General features: G+C 32.9%; 1 protein-coding gene across 2 annotated transcripts in view; it reads left to right on the top strand.

Moving 5' to 3' along the window:
• LRCH2 (leucine rich repeats and calponin homology domain containing 2) overlaps positions 1-19,430 on the top strand; it is a 93,018-nt gene that overhangs the window by 50,583 nt on the left and 23,005 nt on the right. For both annotated transcript variants that reach the window (XM_057538070.1, XM_007182325.2), the window contains exons 8-14: positions 14-125; positions 330-427; positions 524-582; positions 2,234-2,341; positions 8,058-8,123; positions 16,532-16,580; positions 16,659-16,775. In XM_057538070.1, coding sequence (XP_057394053.1) covers positions 14-125; positions 330-427; positions 524-582; positions 2,234-2,341; positions 8,058-8,123; positions 16,532-16,580; positions 16,659-16,775 — 609 coding nt within the window. The remainder of the gene's footprint in view (positions 1-13; positions 126-329; positions 428-523; positions 583-2,233; positions 2,342-8,057; positions 8,124-16,531; positions 16,581-16,658; positions 16,776-19,430) is intronic.

The raw sequence follows: 19,430 nt of genomic DNA, 5'->3' as shown, positions 1-19,430 counted from the left end.
TTATTCTGTTCAGCCATCAGATGACGACACAATCAGCCTTCATTCTCAAGTCTCAGAATCAAATAGAGAGCAGACATCAAGAAATGACAGTCACTCAGTAGGAAGTAAACCTGACTCTCAGAAAGGTAATTCATATGGTGTCTGCTATTTTTATATCATGTACATAGCTCTTATTAAAAATGAATATTTTATTAAAAATGGCCTTTAAAAAATTATAGTATCTTTGGCCAACTCTTTTATTGGGAAAATATACTTTTTTCTAAGCACTGCAGTGTCAGAGAATACTGTTTACTATTCATGTTTTCTAATAAATATTAATCTCCACTTAGACCAGGAGGTGTATGATTTTACTGACCCCAACACAGATGATGTAGCAGTTCCTGAACAAGGAGATGCACCTATTGGATCATTTGTTGCTTTCCTGAAGGTAAAGAAAACTTTGAACAAGTGTTAATAACATGTTCTCCTTAATCTCACAAAAGTGAACAATACAATTTAAAATGATAACTTTCTTTTATATAAGGGAAAAGAAAAAGGCCCTGAAAAATCTCAGAAAAATGAAGAATTGGGAGATGAAAAAAGGTAAGCACACACTAATTCTCAAATTGAAATGTTACTTAACTAATACTTGAAATATTCTTTAGGTACTTCTACTTGAACGAATATTTTTTTTTGTTCATTTACCTGTTAAGTTCAGATAGTTAATTTGTGAATATTTCATCTGTCTGCATTCCTCAATTAAACTGAAAATTATACTGAACATATAAGTTGAGTGTAGTATATACACTTTTTTCCCCTATAAGTGTAATTATAATATCACCTGTTATTATTACTGAAGAATACTGTACCTTCCCGTACATTGCCTCATTTGAGCTATCTAACAACTCTTTAAAACAGATGGTATTGGCATAATTTGACCAATTAGGATACTGAGGCTTAGAGTTTCAAATGTCTGGAACTCAGGTGGTCTGACTCTTGGTCTAATACACTTTCCGTTTCATCAGACTGGTTATGGTAATTTTAAGGGTATTTTCTTCTCTATTTTATTAAAATAATTGTACTTTGGATCTTTTCTGTATCATTTATCTTATGAAATGATGGAATATGACCTACCACATTTTTCAGTCACTCCTTCAAGTTATTTCATAGCTGCAGGAAGGAAGGAGCATTTGTTGAATACCTACCATATACCAGGATCTGTGCTACGTGCTTTGCCATGTTTCTTACTTAATCTTCACTAAATCCTATAGGGTCGATATTGTCCACATTTTTACAGATGAGGAAGGTGAAGCTCAGAGACTAAAGTTTCTTGTCTAGAACTACTTAGCTAGTGTCCACTAGAACCTTGGGTGTGAACCTAGCTCTCTCTCTCTCTGATCCCCAAGTTTTTCTCTTTTCTATGCATTGTGCTTCCCCCAAATGACCTCATTGGTAACTTTTTAACAGTCATTAATTAATCATCTCTGGTACCCCATAAGGAGATACAATGCTTTGTCTTGTACTCTATATTTCATTCTTCTCTTACTTTCTCACCTTATCTCATGAGGACAGTTGCCTATACTTGAGAGTCTCCAGTGGCATGCAAGATATGGTAAAGATACAGAGTCTTAGGCTTGGTACCATTTTTTAAACGAAATACCTTTGGGGTAAAATTACTAGAGTTTGGAGGACAATTTTAAAATTTCTTTGTTCTTTTTGAATGATAAAACTATATAGTTTAATGAGTATTTTTGGCAAATTGCCAATCTGAATCTATTTTGCATTTCCACTACTTAAACATCTTACATAGAGATTTTGAAAATCAAAATGAATAAACTGATAAGAGTAGAGTGGCTTGATAAAATGAGAGATTTTCATAACATTTTCTATCTCTAAAGATAGGCCAAATAGAACTCTGTAGTCCTTATTACACTCAAGATGGAGAATATGCATTGTTAAATTACTATGGCCATTACACATTTCAGAAATTACAAAATGGTGGTGCAGTTTACCTTTTAGCCATTAATTAGATTAATATAACCAGTATGCCACGTTTCCTATTGAGAGGATAGATATGTTTTTATATTCCTTAAATATTCTTTATTTCTTATTTTAACATTTTAAATACAAGGACGTTATAGGGTTTTAGCTTTCACATGCTATTAAAAATAAAAAATGGTTTCTACATTTGGAAGCTGGCATAAAATATCATCTGCCTTACTTTTTGGATAACCATGTTTGTGTCACCTTTCAGACTTGGGAAAGAGCAATTACTTGCCGAGGAAGAAGATGATGGTTTGAAAGAAGTAACTGATTTGAGGAAAATAGCTGCTCAGTTATTGCAGCAAGAGCAGAAGAACAGGTATTTTTTTCAATAATGAGATTTAAGTGGGCAACTTTTATAATCATTAAATCTGAGTATTTAAAGATTATCAAATAAACAGTAAACAATAGGACCATCTTAAGATCTATTTCAAGGGACTAACTACTAAAAGACAATAGGAAATACTTAGGAGAGAAATATAAAGTTACATATACAATTAACAGAATACTTTATACTCATCTAGTCATTATATTTAATTATTGCTTTGGTATCTCTTTTTTATTCCTGGTGCTAAATAATAATAATTGTTGATATTCACCTTAGCTCACAATAGCATTAGATATGTTATGAGCATTTTTTTCCAAGTACGTGTCACAAGTATATAGTGTGCTTTTTATCAGATTTTGAGTTACTTGGGATATGTGTAAACTCCTTAACATTGAACTGAATTATATAATCGTTGATTAAATCAGTGTGACGATTTGAGAGTCACAGGTTCACTTTAGTCTGTTTGTACTGTACAAACTACTTTGTACTGACAGTTTGGTCAAGGAGCATTTCTCCCTCTGGCTGGGCTTTCTCCAAATGCGTGTTATTGGCAATGAGGAGGACATTGTGTTAATGAGTGTAAAATCAGTGCAAGTCCATTTTTAATACAGAAAAAGTTCTATGTGCTGCTGAGGATCAGCTTTATTGCCATCTTCATGTACTGAGAGTACTGCATTTATAGTTTTGAAATAATAAAGCAGATCTGAGATTTTTTTGTTTTGAGAAAATTAAAAGAATAATTTTGGTGCACTTAACATGGATAACTACTAAGCATTTTACTTATTCAAAGCAATAAATGTTTATGGATCACATGACCATGTTTTGGGAAGCTTAAAAAAGTATACTGGCATTTCAAAGATGCTTTGAAAAATAATTACTATTAAAACTTATTCAATGACAGACGTGTGGTTTTAGGGGCCACTATTTTTTTAAAATAATCACTCAGTATCTTTTTTTGCACTGCTACTACATTTATAGAATTAAAAAACATACTAGAAAATATCACTCATCTTTATCCCTTCTATATCTAATGTATCCTCATTCTCAATTGACATTTTTCTTCTGCCATAACTTTCTGTCACCCTTTTCTGTGAATCTTATCTTCTAATCTTTTCCTATGATTCATTTTTAACTGGGCTTTTTAAAAATTGGCTACTTATGAGGTTGTGTGTGTTTTCCCCCTTCAGTATAATTAAAGTATTGATCTCCCCATTGGTTTAAGAGGTTTGATGAACCAAGCCACCACCTGCTCTGTGTAGCTTAAAAAATAGTTGAGTTTCTACCTCCTCGACCTGGCAGGTGAAAAAATTGCATTTATCATTATGGACAGAGAATACTGATTTTATAAGAACCCACAACAACATCCATTTCTCTCATTGTGTTAAGAATAGCATTTGAGTGCATAATTTTAGATTTTAACATTGCCATATATAACATTTCTATATTTTCAGTTTTCTTCTATTGTTGTATTAGTTTTTCATCTATCCCTCTGACAAATTATTCTTTCTAGCCTAGATACAACATCAAATGATGTTTCATAGGTCTTGTTTTTGTGATAGTTTTGTAATCAGTACAAAACAGCGCCTAGCACTGCCTTGTACATAGTAGGTACTCAGTAATACTGTTACTGGTTAATTAATTGCTTGAAAATGAGATCAACAAATTTAAAGCTAATAGGAACCATTAATTTAGTTAATTTGTTTTCTCTACATAATTTCTGTTATTTTTTGAGATTTATACAAAATTAATTCCTCTCTTTCTCTGAACTGTTTCTCTACTTCATCCTCCTTTTCAGATGTTAATGCATACAAATATAAGAGCTTTATGGATTAAATATTAATATGGAGTGACATTAATGTTATAACTATGTCTAATTTTTGAAGGCATTAAAATTTTATATTTGTTCATAAAGTAAGGAGTACATTTTACTTTTAAAATTTGTAATCTGTAGACAATTTAAATTAGATCCCAGAATTTTCTTATGCTGAACCTAGTGTTTTCTCCATTGAATGATCTCATCCTTCCTTCTAAAATATGTTGCTATTGCTTATATGTCTTAGATGTAGATAATTAAAATTTTTTGTTTACTGTTAAAATACTAAAATTTGAGTGAGTCCAAAAAGTCAAGAGTAATCTGGTATAAGAATATATTCCTTAGAGGATTTGAGTTTTTATACCTTCTCTGGTTGTAGTTTTTCCCTTTCACACTGTATTGTTTTAGATTCCAACTTTATTAATGAAGAATCTGAAATGCTATTTAAAATTGCAAGTCAACCAGGAGTTGTAAAATTTCTTTTTAAGTTTTAACATAATCATTGTAATGTTTTTGTTTGTTTATTGTTAGTCTTGATTTAAAATAATTTATCTGGGGTAAGATTATCTTTGTATATCAGGAAGTACCACTTAAGACTCCTACTTTGACTGTATGCTTACTATTTAACTGTTCTTTGGCTAGCTACTAGTCAAAGGTAAATGCAGTGTTAACTCTCAGCTAAAAGAAGCCATGCATGTACTCCAAAATTAGAGGCAATTTAAAAATTGCTTATGTTGAGTTTAGTAATGATTTTCTTAGAGCAGCTTTGCCACTTGTTTAGTTCGTACTGTTTTTTAAAATATCTGTGATTCTTAAAGAAGGTTTATACTAGTACTTGGTGGATGAAACTATCCTAGGAAAGTAACAAGAAGATATCATACAGAATTAATAATCAAAAAGGGTGGGGAAAAGGATCACCAAATAAACCATCAAGTAGATAACTCATAAGTGTTCAAAGTCTGAAGCCTGGTTATTTAGAAGACTGCCCCTTCTTTGTCTGAGATGCATAGATTAAACTACTTTGTACTGACAGTTTATTGTCAAATTTTTAAAAGCTAATCTTTATCCCCTTTGTCAAACTATTGGATTATTTCTACTTGTATTTGAGTGTATTGAAGTCCCCCTGAATCAATGACTTTGTCTATATTAAAATAGCTGTTCCACAAGTCATAATTTTATCTCCACAAATCATAATTTTATCTTCACTATAATTTGGGAAGCTAAATAAAAAACTATTGTCTTAAAAAATCATTATTTTAAAATAATGTTGCTCTGTAAATTACTTAGCCAACTCTTCAAATTTCCACCAACTCTACTTATGTATGTTAATATTAGAGAAGTGGCTACTGCTCTTCTTATACTGATTTTCTTATTACATGGCTGATTAAGTAGATGTTTAACTGGCTTCTTAAAATTTGTTTGATTATCATCCTAAAGAAAGGATTATAATACATGCAAGCAATGAATAGCTTCAGTTGGCTGGTTCCCATTGCATGTTCATTCCTGCTAACTTATTCTATAGTATTTTCTATTACGTCTTCTTAGTTTTAATAATTATTTTATTTGCTTTTAGGTGTATCCTGAGAATTTTTACTTACTGTGCAAACATGTGCTTCTGAGTACTATGTGATATAGCTAAATTTAAAAAAGTAATTATGAAAAGTTATATTGAAGTATAATTAATTAAGGATCATGGAAAGCAAAATCAGATTTTGAACAGTTTATTATTTTGGTTTAGAATTACAGAAATTATGTACATTACCTTTTCATGTGATTTTTTTTTTCTGATCATGTGAACTCTAATTTGAGGAGCATCATGTTAATCTCTAGCTTGTTATAACTAATCAGGTAGTTCTCTCAACCCTTAAAATCTATCCATTCTTTCTTTTCTGCTTGCTTTACTAATGACTTCCCTATCCTCTCCCAAAACATCTTACTTCTTCCATCTTTTGGTTTGGTTGATGTACGTGAAATGTGAATACAGACGGAGGCCTTTATGTTATAGAGCATCATTCAGTGAAAAACTCTTCCAGAGGACCAGAGCAGCAGGACGTGCATCAAGGTATCTAGAGTTTGTGGATGCCTTAAGTATTAAGGGGCCAGGTTGATGCAGCTGAATTATATAGAATTATATAGTCTTTTACTTAAAACTCAGTACTGGTACCTGGATTGGGGAAGTGTCTTAATAATCTAGAATAGGTATTTAGATAAAACAGACATTTATTTTAACTTTGAGTATCACAGAATAAAATATTAAATATCAATTGTACACAAAATTTTTCATAGGAGAATTTTCAAGTACATAAAATATATTTTATAGGTAAGTAGATCTCAACTTTTTTTCTTTCTGCTCCAATATGACTTATACACATAAATAATCACAACACTAGTGAGTATGGTATGGGGAGAATTCAGAATTTACTGCAGTGAAGGGCACTGTAGTTTGACCTCCCCTTCCCAGGGAATAATTCTGACATTGCCCCCCAGGATACTTCACACTGCTATATCTCCTTTTCAAATTAAGATTTTTTTCTCTTTCAGTTTTATTGAGATACAGTTGACATACAGCATTGTATAAGTTTAAGGTGTTCAGTATAATGATTTGACTTACATACATCATGAATTGATTATCACAAGCAGTTTAGTGAACATCCATCATCTCATATAGATACAGAACTAAAGAAATAGAAAAAAAATTTTTCCTTGTGAAGAGAACTCTTAGGATTTACTTCCTTTTTTAAAAATCACTCTTTAATGATGTAATTTTTCCTCATAGTCTTAGATAATTTATTATCTAAATTCTTCTGCATTTGGGGATTCAGTACAATTTCAGTGCCTGCCCACACAAAGGTGTCAGTAATCTCGAAATTGTTTGGTACAGAGCTTCACTGCTTTGCTTGTGATAGTTGACCTTTGCCCCTCACTGAGACTTCTTCCTGGTGAGGCTGTACTAGATCTAAGCTAGTGAGGAAACTGGGGTAATGGAAATTGGTTTCTTTATGTTAACCATCTTTCTGGAATTACCCACTTATATTTATTTAATTATGTGTTTTAATAGTTAATATGTAGCTTTAATTTGGAATTTCTTTTCTCCTGTGTATTCTTTTGATAGTTGGCATCTGATGATATTATTTTGAATAAAAGGCAGATATTCTACTCCTTATAAAACTAAACTTAAAATTGAAAATTAAGATAACATTTATATCTATAGTAAATGGATAAATATTAAGAACTCTTAAATATGTTACTTATATTAAAGAAAGATAGTTAATAATTCATTACTTTTGACTTTGAGATGAACTCTTAGAATTACATAAAATTATGGACAAATAGTTCTCTCATACAGTGGTTTATCATTCTTTATTTTTCTTTTTTTTTTGGTTTTCTTCGAATACTGTTTCATTTGGTTATTAAAAGCTTAATAAACTTGTGGAGATTTTTTTAAAGAATTGAACTTTAGCGCTGGCTTTGCATTTTGAATTAAGTTTTATTATTTGGCATTTGGCAAAATGATTATTTATTACATCAACATGATCCTGTCATTTGCTATCCTGGGAAAACTAAATCAGTTATGATGGTACCTAAACAATCTGCATCTCTTTATCTTCTGTCTCAGCCAAAAGTTAGATATGCACAGGGAAATAGCATGGCTAGAAGATATCCAAGCCTTGAGAAAGGGTTTATAAGAGAAGATGCATGGAAGAGTTGGTGAACTTCATTCCTTCATAATAGCCAGTGTGCTTATGAGCATCTGATCTAAATAACATTTAAATATTGTTTTCTAGCAAAGATCTTCATGGACCAGATGCAGTTATTTATGGACATCTTTTATATCATGTATATACACTATTCTCTTTAATATACTATGGAATTAATGTGTTGATTTACTTCTAGGATTCTTAATCATTCAACTTCTGTCATAAGAAACAAGCCAAAACAAACTGTGGAATGTGAAAAGAGGTATAAAAATATCTTAGTTCTTATAGTTAATATTTTATAATAAAAGTTGATCCTTTAACAGTAATGTTCCTATATGTGGGCTTTAATTGAATAATTGATATCGATTTAATATAACTAGATAATTTAGAGAAGAAATGTGCTTTTTTTTTTTTAAGAAATGTGTTATACAGCACAGGTTTAATTGACTTTTGATGTAAACAAATCCAAAAATGCTGATTTGATCTTTTTGTACTCATACCTGCATTTTGTCTTGATGACAGATACATTTATCCATTTAGCAAACATATATCGTATTACTGTTACTGTCAAGAATAATGTGTTTCTTCATCATTGATTGCGTTTATTCTCTATGTATTGTTCACTTTTTTCTTTTTTTAAATTAATTTTTATTGGAGTATGGCTGCTTTACACTGTTGTTTAACCTCCACTGCACAACAAAATGAATCAGCCATACACATACAGATATTCCCTACCTTTTGGACTTCCCTTCCATTTAGGTTACCTCAGTGCATTAGGTAGAGTTCCCTGTGCTATACAGTATGTTCCCATCAGTTGTCTATTTTATACATAGTATCAATAATGTATATTTGTCAATCCCAGTCTCCCAATTCCTCCCACCCCACCCCTTTCCCCCTGGGTATCCATACATTTGTTCTCTACGTCTGTGTCTCTATTTCTGCTTTGCAAATAAGATCATCTATACCATATTTCTAGATTCCACATATATGCGTTGCTATACTATATTTGCTTTTCTCTTTCTAGCTTACTTCACTCTGTATGACACTCTCTAGGTCCATCTATGTGTCTACAAATGACCCAATTTTATTCCTTTTTATGGCTGAGTAATATTCCATTGTATATATGTATGACATCTTTATTCATTCATCTGTCGATGGGCATTTAAGTTGCATCCATGACCTGGCTATTGTAAATACTGTTTCAATGAACATTGGGGTGCATGTGTCTTTTTTTTTTTTTTTTTTTTTTTAAGGCTACATTTTATAGCTACTTTATTTATTTATTTATTTATTTTTGGCTGTGTTGGGTCTTCGGTTCGTGTGAGGGCTTTCTCCGGTTACGGCAAGTGGGGGCCACTCTTCATTGCGGTGCGGGGACCGCTCTTCATCGCGGTGCGCGGGCCTTTCACCATCGCGGCCCCTCCCGTTGCGGGGCACAGGCTCCAGACGCGCAGGCTCAGTAGTTGTGGCTCACGGGCCCAGCCGCTCCGTGGCATGTGGGATCCTCCCAGACCAGGGCTCGAACCCGTGTCCCCTGCATTAGCAGGCAGATTCTCAACCACTGCGCCACCAGGGAAGCCCCGCATGTGTCTTTTTGAATTATGGTTTTCTCTGGGTATGCCCAGGAGTGGGATTGCTGGATCATATGGTAGTTCTATTTTTAGTCTTTTAAGGAACATCCATACTGTTCTCCATAGTGGCTGTAACAATTTACATTCCCACCAACAGTGCAAGAGGGTTCCCTTTTCTCCACACCCTCTCCAGCATTTACTGTTTGTAGATTTTTTGATCATGGCCATTCTGACTGGTGTGAAGTGATACTTCATTGTAGTTTTGATTTGCATTTCTCTAATGATTAGTGATGTTGAGCATCCTTTCATGTGTTTGTTGGCAATCTGTATATCTTCTTTGGAGAAATGTCTATTTAGGTCTTCTGCCCATTTTTGGATTGGATTGTTTGTTTTTTTGATATTGAGCTGCATGAGCTGCTTGTATATTTTGGAGATTAATCCTTTGTCAGTTGCTTCATTTGCAAATATTTTCTCCCATTCTGAGGGTTGTCTTTTCGTCTTGTTTATGGTTTCCTTTGCTGTGCAAAAGGTTTTAAGTTTCATTAGGTCCCATTTGTTTATTTTTGTTTTTATTTCCATTTCTCTAGGAGATGGGTCAAAAAGGATCTTGCTGTGCTGTGATTTATGTCATAGAGTGTTCTGCCTAGGTTTTCCTCTGAGAGTTTTATAGTGTCTGGCCTTACATTTAGGACTTTAATCCATTTTGAATTTATTTTTGTGCATGGTGTTAGGGAGTGTTCTAATTTCATTCTTTTACATGTAGCTGTCCAGTTTTCCCAGCACCACTTATTGAAGAGGCTGTCTTTTCTCCATTGTGTATTCTTGCCTCCTTTATCAAAAATAAGGTGACCTATGTGCATGGGTTTATCTGTGGGCTTTCTATCCTGTTCCATTGATCTATATTTCCGTTTTTGTGCCAGTACCAAACTGTCTTGATTACTGTAGCTTTGTAGTATAGTCTGAAGTCCGGGAGCCTGATTCCTGCAGCTCCGTTTTTCTTTCTCGATATTGCTTTGCCTGTTCGGGGTCTTTTGTGTTTCCATACAAATTGTGAAATTTTTTGTTCTAGTTTTGTGAAAAATGCCGTTGGTGGTTTGATAGGGATTGCATTGAATCTGCAGATTGATTTGGGTAGTATAGTCATTTTCACAATGTTGATTCTTCCAGTCCAAGAACATGGTATATCTCTCCACCTGTTTGTGTCATCTTTGATGTCTTTCTGTCTTATAGTTTTCTGCATACACGTCTTTTGTCTCCTTAGGTAGGTTTATTCCTAGGTATTTTATTCTTTTTGTTGCAGTGGTAAATGGGATTGTTTCCTTAATTTCTCTTTCTTTCCTTTGTTGTTAGTGTATAGGAATGCAAGAGATTTCTGTGTATTAATTTTGTATCCTGAAACTTTACCAAATTCATTGATTAACTCTAGTAGTTTTCTCGTGGCATCTTTAGGATTTTCTATGTATGGTATCATGTTATCTGCAGTGACAGTTTTACTTCTTCTTTTCCAATTTGGATTCCTTGTATTTCTTTTGCTCTGATTGCCGTGGCTAGGACTTCCAAAACTATGTTGAATAATAGTGGGAAGAGTGGACATCCTTGCCTTGTTCCTCATCTTAGAGGAAATGCTTTCAGTTTTTCACCATTGAGAATAATGTTTGCTGTGGGTTTGTCATATATGGCCTTTATTATGTTGAGGTAGGTTCCCTCTATGCCCACTTTCTGGAGAGTTTTTATCATAAATGGGTGTTGAATTTTGTCAAAAGCTTTTTCTGCATCTATTGAGATGATCATGTGGTTTTATTCTTTAATTTTTTAATATGGTGTATCACATTGATTGATTTTCATATATTGAAGAATCCTTGCGTCCCTGGAATAAATCCCACTTGATCACGGTGTATGATCCTTTTAATGTGTTGTTGGATTCTGTTTGCTAGTGTTTTGTGGAGAATTTTTGCACCTGTGTTCATCAGTGATATTGGCCTGTAGTTTTCTTTTTTGTGTGATATATTTGTCTGGTTTTGGTATCAGGGTGATGGTAGCCTTGTAGAATGAGTTTGGGGGTGTTCCACTCTCCGCAATTTTTTGGAAGAGTTTGAAAAGGATAGGTGTTAACTCTTCTCTAGATGTTTGATAGAATTCACCTGTGAAACCATCTGGTCCTGGACTTTTGTTTGTTGGAAGATTTTTAACCACAGTTTCAATTTCATTAGTTGTGATTGGTCTGTTCATATTTTCTATTTATTCTTGGTTCAGTCTTGGAAGGTTGTACTTTTCTAAGAATTTGTCCACTTCCTCCAGGTTGTCCATTTTATTGGCATATAGTTGCTTGTAGTACTTTCTTACGATCATTTGTATTTCTGTGGTGTCAGTTGTAACTTCTCCGTTTTCATTTCCAATTTTACTGATTTGAGTCCTCTCCCTTTTTTTCTTGATGAATCTGGCTAAAGATTTATCAATTTTGTTTAAAGAAGAACCAGCTCAAAGAACCAGCTTTTAGTTTTATTGATCTTTCCTATTATTTTCTTCATTTCTGTTTCATTTTTTTCTGCTCTGATGTTTATGATTTCTCTCCTTCTACTAACTTTGGGTTTTGTTTGTTCTTTCTATAGTTGTTTTTGGTGTAAGTTTAGGTTGTTTATTTGAGATTTTTCTCGTTTCTTGAGGTAGGATTGTATTGCTCTAAACTACCCTCTTAGAACTGCTTTTGTTGCATTCCATAGGTTTGGGGTCATTTTTATTTCCTTTCAATTGGGTTTTATTAAATTATTCTATATGAATATGTAGTCTAAGTCCACATATATGAATTCCAGAGAACTAGAAGACCTTGAAAGTTTCTATTTATTCTTTTTGGTGGTTTGAAAATTTGCATCAGACTCAACCCCTGAATCATTCCTCTGGGAGTAAAAAAGTCCAAGGCTAGGGCATAGGTACAGAAGAACACACAGAGAGAATTAACATTTGTTGAATGCTTGTTATATGTATACTGTTCTTAGTGCTTTAGATGTATAATGTAGTTTAATCCTCATAATAACTCTATGAGTTATTGTTACTATTGTCATCCCCATTTTATAGGTGAGAAACTGAGGCTCAGAAATTACCTTAGCTTGTTCAAGGTCACACAGCTAGTAAATGGTACAGTGAGGATTTAAAACCAGGTTGTCTGGCTCCAGAACCCCAAGTCTTAATATATGGCAACAAGAACACTTTGCTTGCTCCAGATGCGTACATTTCACTGATATGTTTTCCTAACTACCTCACAGTCTAAACTGAACTTACTTTTCCCATATCTGTTTCTTCTCCTGTATAGTTTGTCTGAGTGAATGTGCCACTATTTATATAGTCAACTTTGGAATAATTGGAAATTCCTTTCTCTTATGCACCCTTCCCAATCCATTCAGTCACAGAAAACTATAGTGTCTTAACATTATTTGCGTCTATCCCAGTCTCTCCATTCCTATTACAGTTGTGTTGGTTCAGGCCCCGTCTTTTCCACCTGGACCACTGCAACAGGCCCCAGACATATCTCCTTTCTTGAGTTTGGCCTACCTTTAAATCTGTTTTCCGTACTGATGGTGTAAGAGTGATGGTACTAAAACACAAGTCTGACTATGTGACTCCCATTTATTATCTTCTAATAGTTCTTTCTAACTTTTAGGATAAAGCTTAAAATGTTTGGCTTAACCCACAAGATTGAAGTGAATTTCTGCCGAGCTTGAGAGCCTCATCCCATGTACTCTTCCACTGGCACCTTTTCTGGCTAGGAACAGTAGTACTCCTTTCTTTATTACAAAATGGTTTCACATCTCTGTGTTCTGTATCCTGGTATCTCTGCTGGGATTACCCTTTCTTCTTCCATTTTTCACTTAGGCTTTTAGAATTCAGTTCAGGCATAAGATAACTTTTCATACCCAAGTCTGGAAACATTCATCTGTGTCAAATTTCATTTAACTGGATTTAACCCACTCTCTCCCTTTTTGAATACTGATTCTTTATCTTACATATTTTGTTGTCCTTGAACTTTCTGTTATTACCTTCTTTCTCAGTTCCTTTCATTTCTGTCTTAAGCTTTCTCACCAGGTTTATAACATTCTCTTGAGAAAGCCCCAGCTACCCAAACTTCAAAACTGTGATATTCAATCCTGGCCTTTTTTTTTTTTTTTTTTTTTACAGAATTATTACTTCCACTTTTCTCATTTTCAGAACAATCACCAATTTCTTCTTTAAAAAAAATGAAAAATCTTTTAGTTTTTTACTGATTATAAGAGTAATGTAGCTTTATTGTTTTAAAAAATAGGAAAATTTTATCACAAAGAAAAAATAAATATCGTCTATTATCCTACTCCCCAGAGATGAGAAGTCTTAATATTTTGGTATTTTCCCCTTTAAACCAATTTTCTATATATGTGCATGAACATTTGCATGTACATGTGTGTATGTATGTACATACACATACACACTGCAGAGTTGTATTACCTGTTACCTACTCAGCACCTCCACTTGGATCTATAATAGGCATATGAAACTTAACTTTCCAAAATAACACTCTTAATCTTTCTCTTTGTACCTCTAAACTTGTTCTTCCTGCCTTTTTCCCCATTTCAGAAAATGTCAACTCCATCTTTCTAGTTGCTCAGCTCAGAAACCTCAGAGTCATCCTTAACTTGTAATTTTCTTTCACACCCCATAACTAATCCTTTAGCAAATCTTGTTGACTCTGCCTTCAAAATATGCCCAGAATCTGATCATATCTTACCACCTCCATGCCTACCACCCTAGCCCAAGCAATCTCTTACTTCAGTTATAACAGCCTGGTAACAGGTCTCTTTTCTGCCCTTGCTTTCCTTTAGTCTGTTTTCAAAAAAAAAATATCAGATTGGTATTTTAAAAACGTAAGTCAGATCATGTCATTCTTCAGAATTCTCTGATGACCTCCCATTTCATTCAGAATAAAAACTAGAGTCCTTTAAGGACTTGTGAACCTCTACATTATTTGGCTCCCTACTGTATTCCTCTTGCCTCACTCTTCCTGCTGGTTAGTTCTTCTCTAGTTATGCTGGCCTCCTTGCTGACTCCCAATACTCCAGGCGTTTCCCACCCCTTCAAAGCTTTTGCCTCTGCCTGGAATGATTTCCTCTCAGATAACCATATGGCTAATTCCCCTGTCTTCACATTTCTGCTCAGATTTCATTTCATCAGCAAGGGATTACCTGAACAACTTATATAAAAGAGCATGTCTCCTCCACGCCTTTGTCCCTTTTCCCAGACCCTGCTTTATTTTTCTCCACAGAACTTAATTCCGTCTGACATTGTAAATATATACTTTTTTACCATCTGACATTCTCAATATATACTTCTTTATTTGTTCGTATCTTGTCTTTACCACCCCACCACCACCTGGGCGCACTACAGTGTTGGTTTTATCAGTTATTAAGAGAAGACTATTTGAAATCTCCAACACTAATTACGGATTTGTCTTTCTCTTTAAAGTTCTTTCATTTTTCCTTCATATATTCTGAAGCTGTTATTAGATGCGTAAATGTATAGGATTGTAATGTCCTTTTGGTGAATTTACACCTTTGTCATTAATGACTTTTTAAATATTCTTGGTTATATTCTTTGCTCTGAAGTATACTTTTCTGATATTATATAGTCACCTCAGCTTTCTTTTGATTAGTGTTAACATGATATATCTTTCTTCTTCCTTTTATTTTTAACCTATTTGTGTCTTTATGGAGAACGTGGGTTTCTTGTTGTTAGCATATGGTAGTATCTTCCTTTTCTATCAAATCTGACAATCTGACTTTTAATTGTGGTGTTAAGATTGTTAATATTTAATTGTAACTATTGATATTCATGGATTTAAATCTACTGTATTATTGTGTGTTTAATTTTTATCTTATCCATTATTTGTAGCCATCTTTCCTCTTTTTCTCCTGTCTTTAGAATTATATTTTAAAATTCCTATTTATCTCCCTTGCGGGCTTATTTAGCTACAACTTGTTGTTATGTTAGTGATTGTTTTAGGGTTTAAAGTATAATATTTAGCTTATCACAGTCTACCTTCAAGTGCTATTATGTCATTTTATATATCCTATAAGAACCTTACAAGAGTATACTTCTGTTTCTTCCCTCCTGGCCTTTGTGGTATTGTTGCCATACATTTTACTTCTGTGTTACATATTACATTGTTATTATTCTGGCTCTAAATAGTCAATTGTTCTTTAAAGAGATTTAAATAATCCGAATAATGTCTTTTATCTTTACCCCTTTAGTTACCATCTCCAGTGCCCTTTGTTCCTTTGTATAGCTCTGTATTTCCATGTATATCTTTTTCTTTCTACCTGAAAGAGATATTTTAACATTACTTTTACTGCTGGTCTGATGTTGAATCCTTTCAGTTTCTGTAATGTTTAAAAAAGTCTTGGGGGTTCCCTGGCGATCCAGCGGTTAGGACTTGGCGCTATCACTGCTGTGGCCCTGGGTTCAATCCCTGGTCAGAGAACTCAGATCCCACAAGGTGTGCAGCACAGCCAAAATAAAAAAAGGTCTTTATTTCACCTTCATTTTTGAAAGATATCTTTGCTAGTATAAAATTCTAGGTTGATATTTTTGTTTTCTTTTGGTACCTTAAAGAGGTTTTTCTACTGTCTTCTGGATTGCGTTGTTTCCTGTGAGAACTTTGTTGTCAGTATTCGTTTCACTGGACCTATTGTGTCTTTTTTATTTGGCTGCTTTTTACATTTTCTCTTTATCATTTGCTTTTAATTTGATTATGATGTATATTGTTGTAGTTTTCTTCATATTTCTTTTGCTTGGAGTTCATTGAGCTTCTCAAGTTTGTGGGTTTATTGTTTTCATGAAATTTGAAAATTTGTGGTCTTTATTTATCTTTAAATATCTTCTCTGTCACCTGAGTTATATTCTTCTGGAACCCCAATTATATGTATATTAGGCCACTTGAAGTTTCATACAGATCATCTAAAGAAATTATTATTATTTTTTTTAGTTTTTGGTAATGATTTTAATATAATAAATATCCTATCTGTTTTTTGACTGTATGTCTTAAGATATACATATTAAGGCATCTTTAATTTTTTAGTGTCTCAGCAGATGAAGTTAATTCACCATTATCACCCCTCACATGGCAGGTAAGAAGAAATTAAATTACTGTTATATCTAATATTTTCTTCTCATTTATTTAGTTAAAAGAAACTATTTTATTACAGCCCTTAGAAAATCAAAAGGATCAAATAGATGAACAACAGTGGCCAGAATCTCAGCCTATAATCTGGCAGAGTGAAGAAAGGAGGCGGAGCAAACAGATTAGAAAAGAATATTTCAAGGTACTTTATTAAGTTTTAAAATTTACTGTGTAATTATTAGTTTTGATTTTATCCATTTTGTTTTACATTAATATGACAGAATATAACTCTCTAGTTAGATATAGTAGATGTGTTATTTTATCTTGATTTCTTACGTGTATGTGGTATACATATATGAGCCAGTTATTTCCATAAAATTTCAGTAATTCAAAATAATTAAGAGTAGATCAGTGTGAATTGTGATTTGCCAGATACTTTACAAGAAACATGAATGTTTGCTACACTGCTAGTTGTAGCAATATGTAACAGTATTTTAAAAGAATTGCCCAAAAAAGGTCTTTCACTGGATCTGTTTCAGTAAAGAGTTGACACATTTTTACAATTAGCATTTAACTGTTTCTATGTAAATAAATGCTATTTACATGATTCTAAAAATGCCTGAAAGCATTTCCCCACATTTTCTTTTCTTATTACCTTAATATATTTCTTAGGATGGCATTTTATCTTAGCTAAATTAAAAGCTCAGACCATCTGAATTATCTCAAATTTCTAGTTAGAAGGGTTTTAATGAAATTTCATTGTGTACACCTTTGTAAATATTGTAATATTGTCTAATTTGTGATTAAGGTCTGCTGTATTTGTAGTGGCCAGTCATTAGAACTGGAGTAATCTTCAATACTAGTTAGAATTTGTTATTGGAATTTCTGACTCACATGAACAGTGCAACCAAGCTCCTGCTCTATGCATAGCAAATTTTATTGTTTTTGTGGACCTTTTCTATTTCCCAAAACCTAATTTTTATCTAATAATAAATACATAGTTCTAGGTTAAATTATAGGTAATTTGAAGTTTATATCACTAATAAATAGGATTATATTTCATGCTTTTCTCAGTTTGGTAAAAGCGGGTCTCTATGCATATTGATCAGTTTCCTTATTATGGGATTGTAACATACATTTGGAAGTAGTATCATATGACCAAAACAAACATGTTACATGTCTTAGTCTGTGATAAGTTTACTCTTTCAACAAATAATTACTGAATCCTTTTAATGAGCCTTATGTTACCTGGTCAATATGAGAGATAATGAAAAAATAAAAGACATAGGGAAAAAAGGAAAGATTCTTAGCAGAACCCTGGTCAGTACCCTTTACAAATCTTCAGTTATATTTGCATTCTGGCATTTATTAATTTGTAAGTCCCCTCTTTTAGTTTATGGCACTTGAACAAACTCACTAAAGAAAATTTGTTAACAGATAAAACTTGATGAATAACTGATGTGGTAGAAATTTTAGTATTTCTAACTAATAAAAGAGATTTGATATTTATTTGATCTATTAGTTTAGTAAAAGCATACAAATTCTGACTGTTTTTCAAAATACTTACATGGCACTACTAAGTAGAAGTAAGTGCATTTATTGTCATTCCTATTTTATAGATGGGGAAATTAAGGCACAGAGAGACTAAGTAAAATGCTTCAAGCCACTTAGCTAATAAACAGCTGAGTCAAGACTTGAACCGAGAACCTATGCTATGCTGCCTGTTGATCTGCTGTGGATAGCCTAATATCAAATGAACACACTTTCAGATAAATACAGTTTTATTGTCTTTTAAATATTTTATTGTAACTCAACTTCTCAGTAAAGTCTTAATGGAAGCCTCAGTGAACCTTTAAAAAATAGTTATTTGATTTAATAGTATCATTTGTTGATAAATATTTTATTTTTTATGGCTTAAGTATACCTTCCATAATATTGCTATTTTATAAGTTGCTAAGAGATCAAAGGAGATAATATTTGAAGAGTCCATAATCATCATTCAACAAATATTAATTTCTACTATAGTTAGTAAAGTAGGTGCAAAGATAAGCTTCACTAACTGGGAAATGTTTTAAGGAGACATGTAGTTTTCCTCAATAGTCAGAAGATGTCAGTGTTAGGACACTGTAAAAAAATAAAGTCAACAATTTTTTCCAAAGGTGTTAAAAAAAAATTATAAAACTGAGATACTTCTCTCTAAGTGAAGTCAAAACGGTTATTCAGATTTGCCAGTATTTTCATGATTAAAATATTATCTATGAAGTGTCTTTCTTTCAAAAAGAAAATTTCTCTTAATCACTTTTCTCAAGAATAAAAAGGCTTATTCATAAGATAATAGTATTGAACTTAATTTGGATTTATAGTTAAAGTATACTACTCTAGAGATATATATCAAATTATCACTAAGCTCACTCAGTGATGGCTCCTTTAGCTTTGCTTTGTTATGAAACATACAGACCTTTTGTAACTTTATCCTAACATATATAAATGACTGAACCACAGGATTTCTTTGTTTGTGTCCCATGGTAAATTATTCATGATGCTGTTATTTAGAAGATTTATTGAAAGTGTGTTTGTGTGTGTGTGTGTGCGTGTGTGTGTGTGTGAAATCTAGCTCTCCAGTTTCATAGTTGCTAGGACTGATTTTGGGAGGTATGTTTTTCAGGTAAGCCCCTGAAACTAAATTTTAAAAAGTTTCAACATAATTGGCCAGAGTATGTGAGTAAGAAGATAATTTAGGTCAGATTATAAGTAAATCATTGTAGGAGAGTTATATTAACTCTTTTAGACTCCCGGCTGCTCTTGTGTAGATTACTATTCTAGTAAATAAAATTTAATGTCATTGTTGCTGAAGTAA

The sequence above is a fragment of the Balaenoptera acutorostrata genome, chromosome X (assembly GCF_949987535.1).
Source record: "Balaenoptera acutorostrata chromosome X, mBalAcu1.1, whole genome shotgun sequence".
Classification (NCBI taxonomy): Eukaryota; Metazoa; Chordata; class Mammalia; order Artiodactyla; family Balaenopteridae; genus Balaenoptera; species Balaenoptera acutorostrata.
Note: the sequence above shows the minus strand (reverse complement) of the source record. Positions and strands in the feature narration are given on the sequence as shown.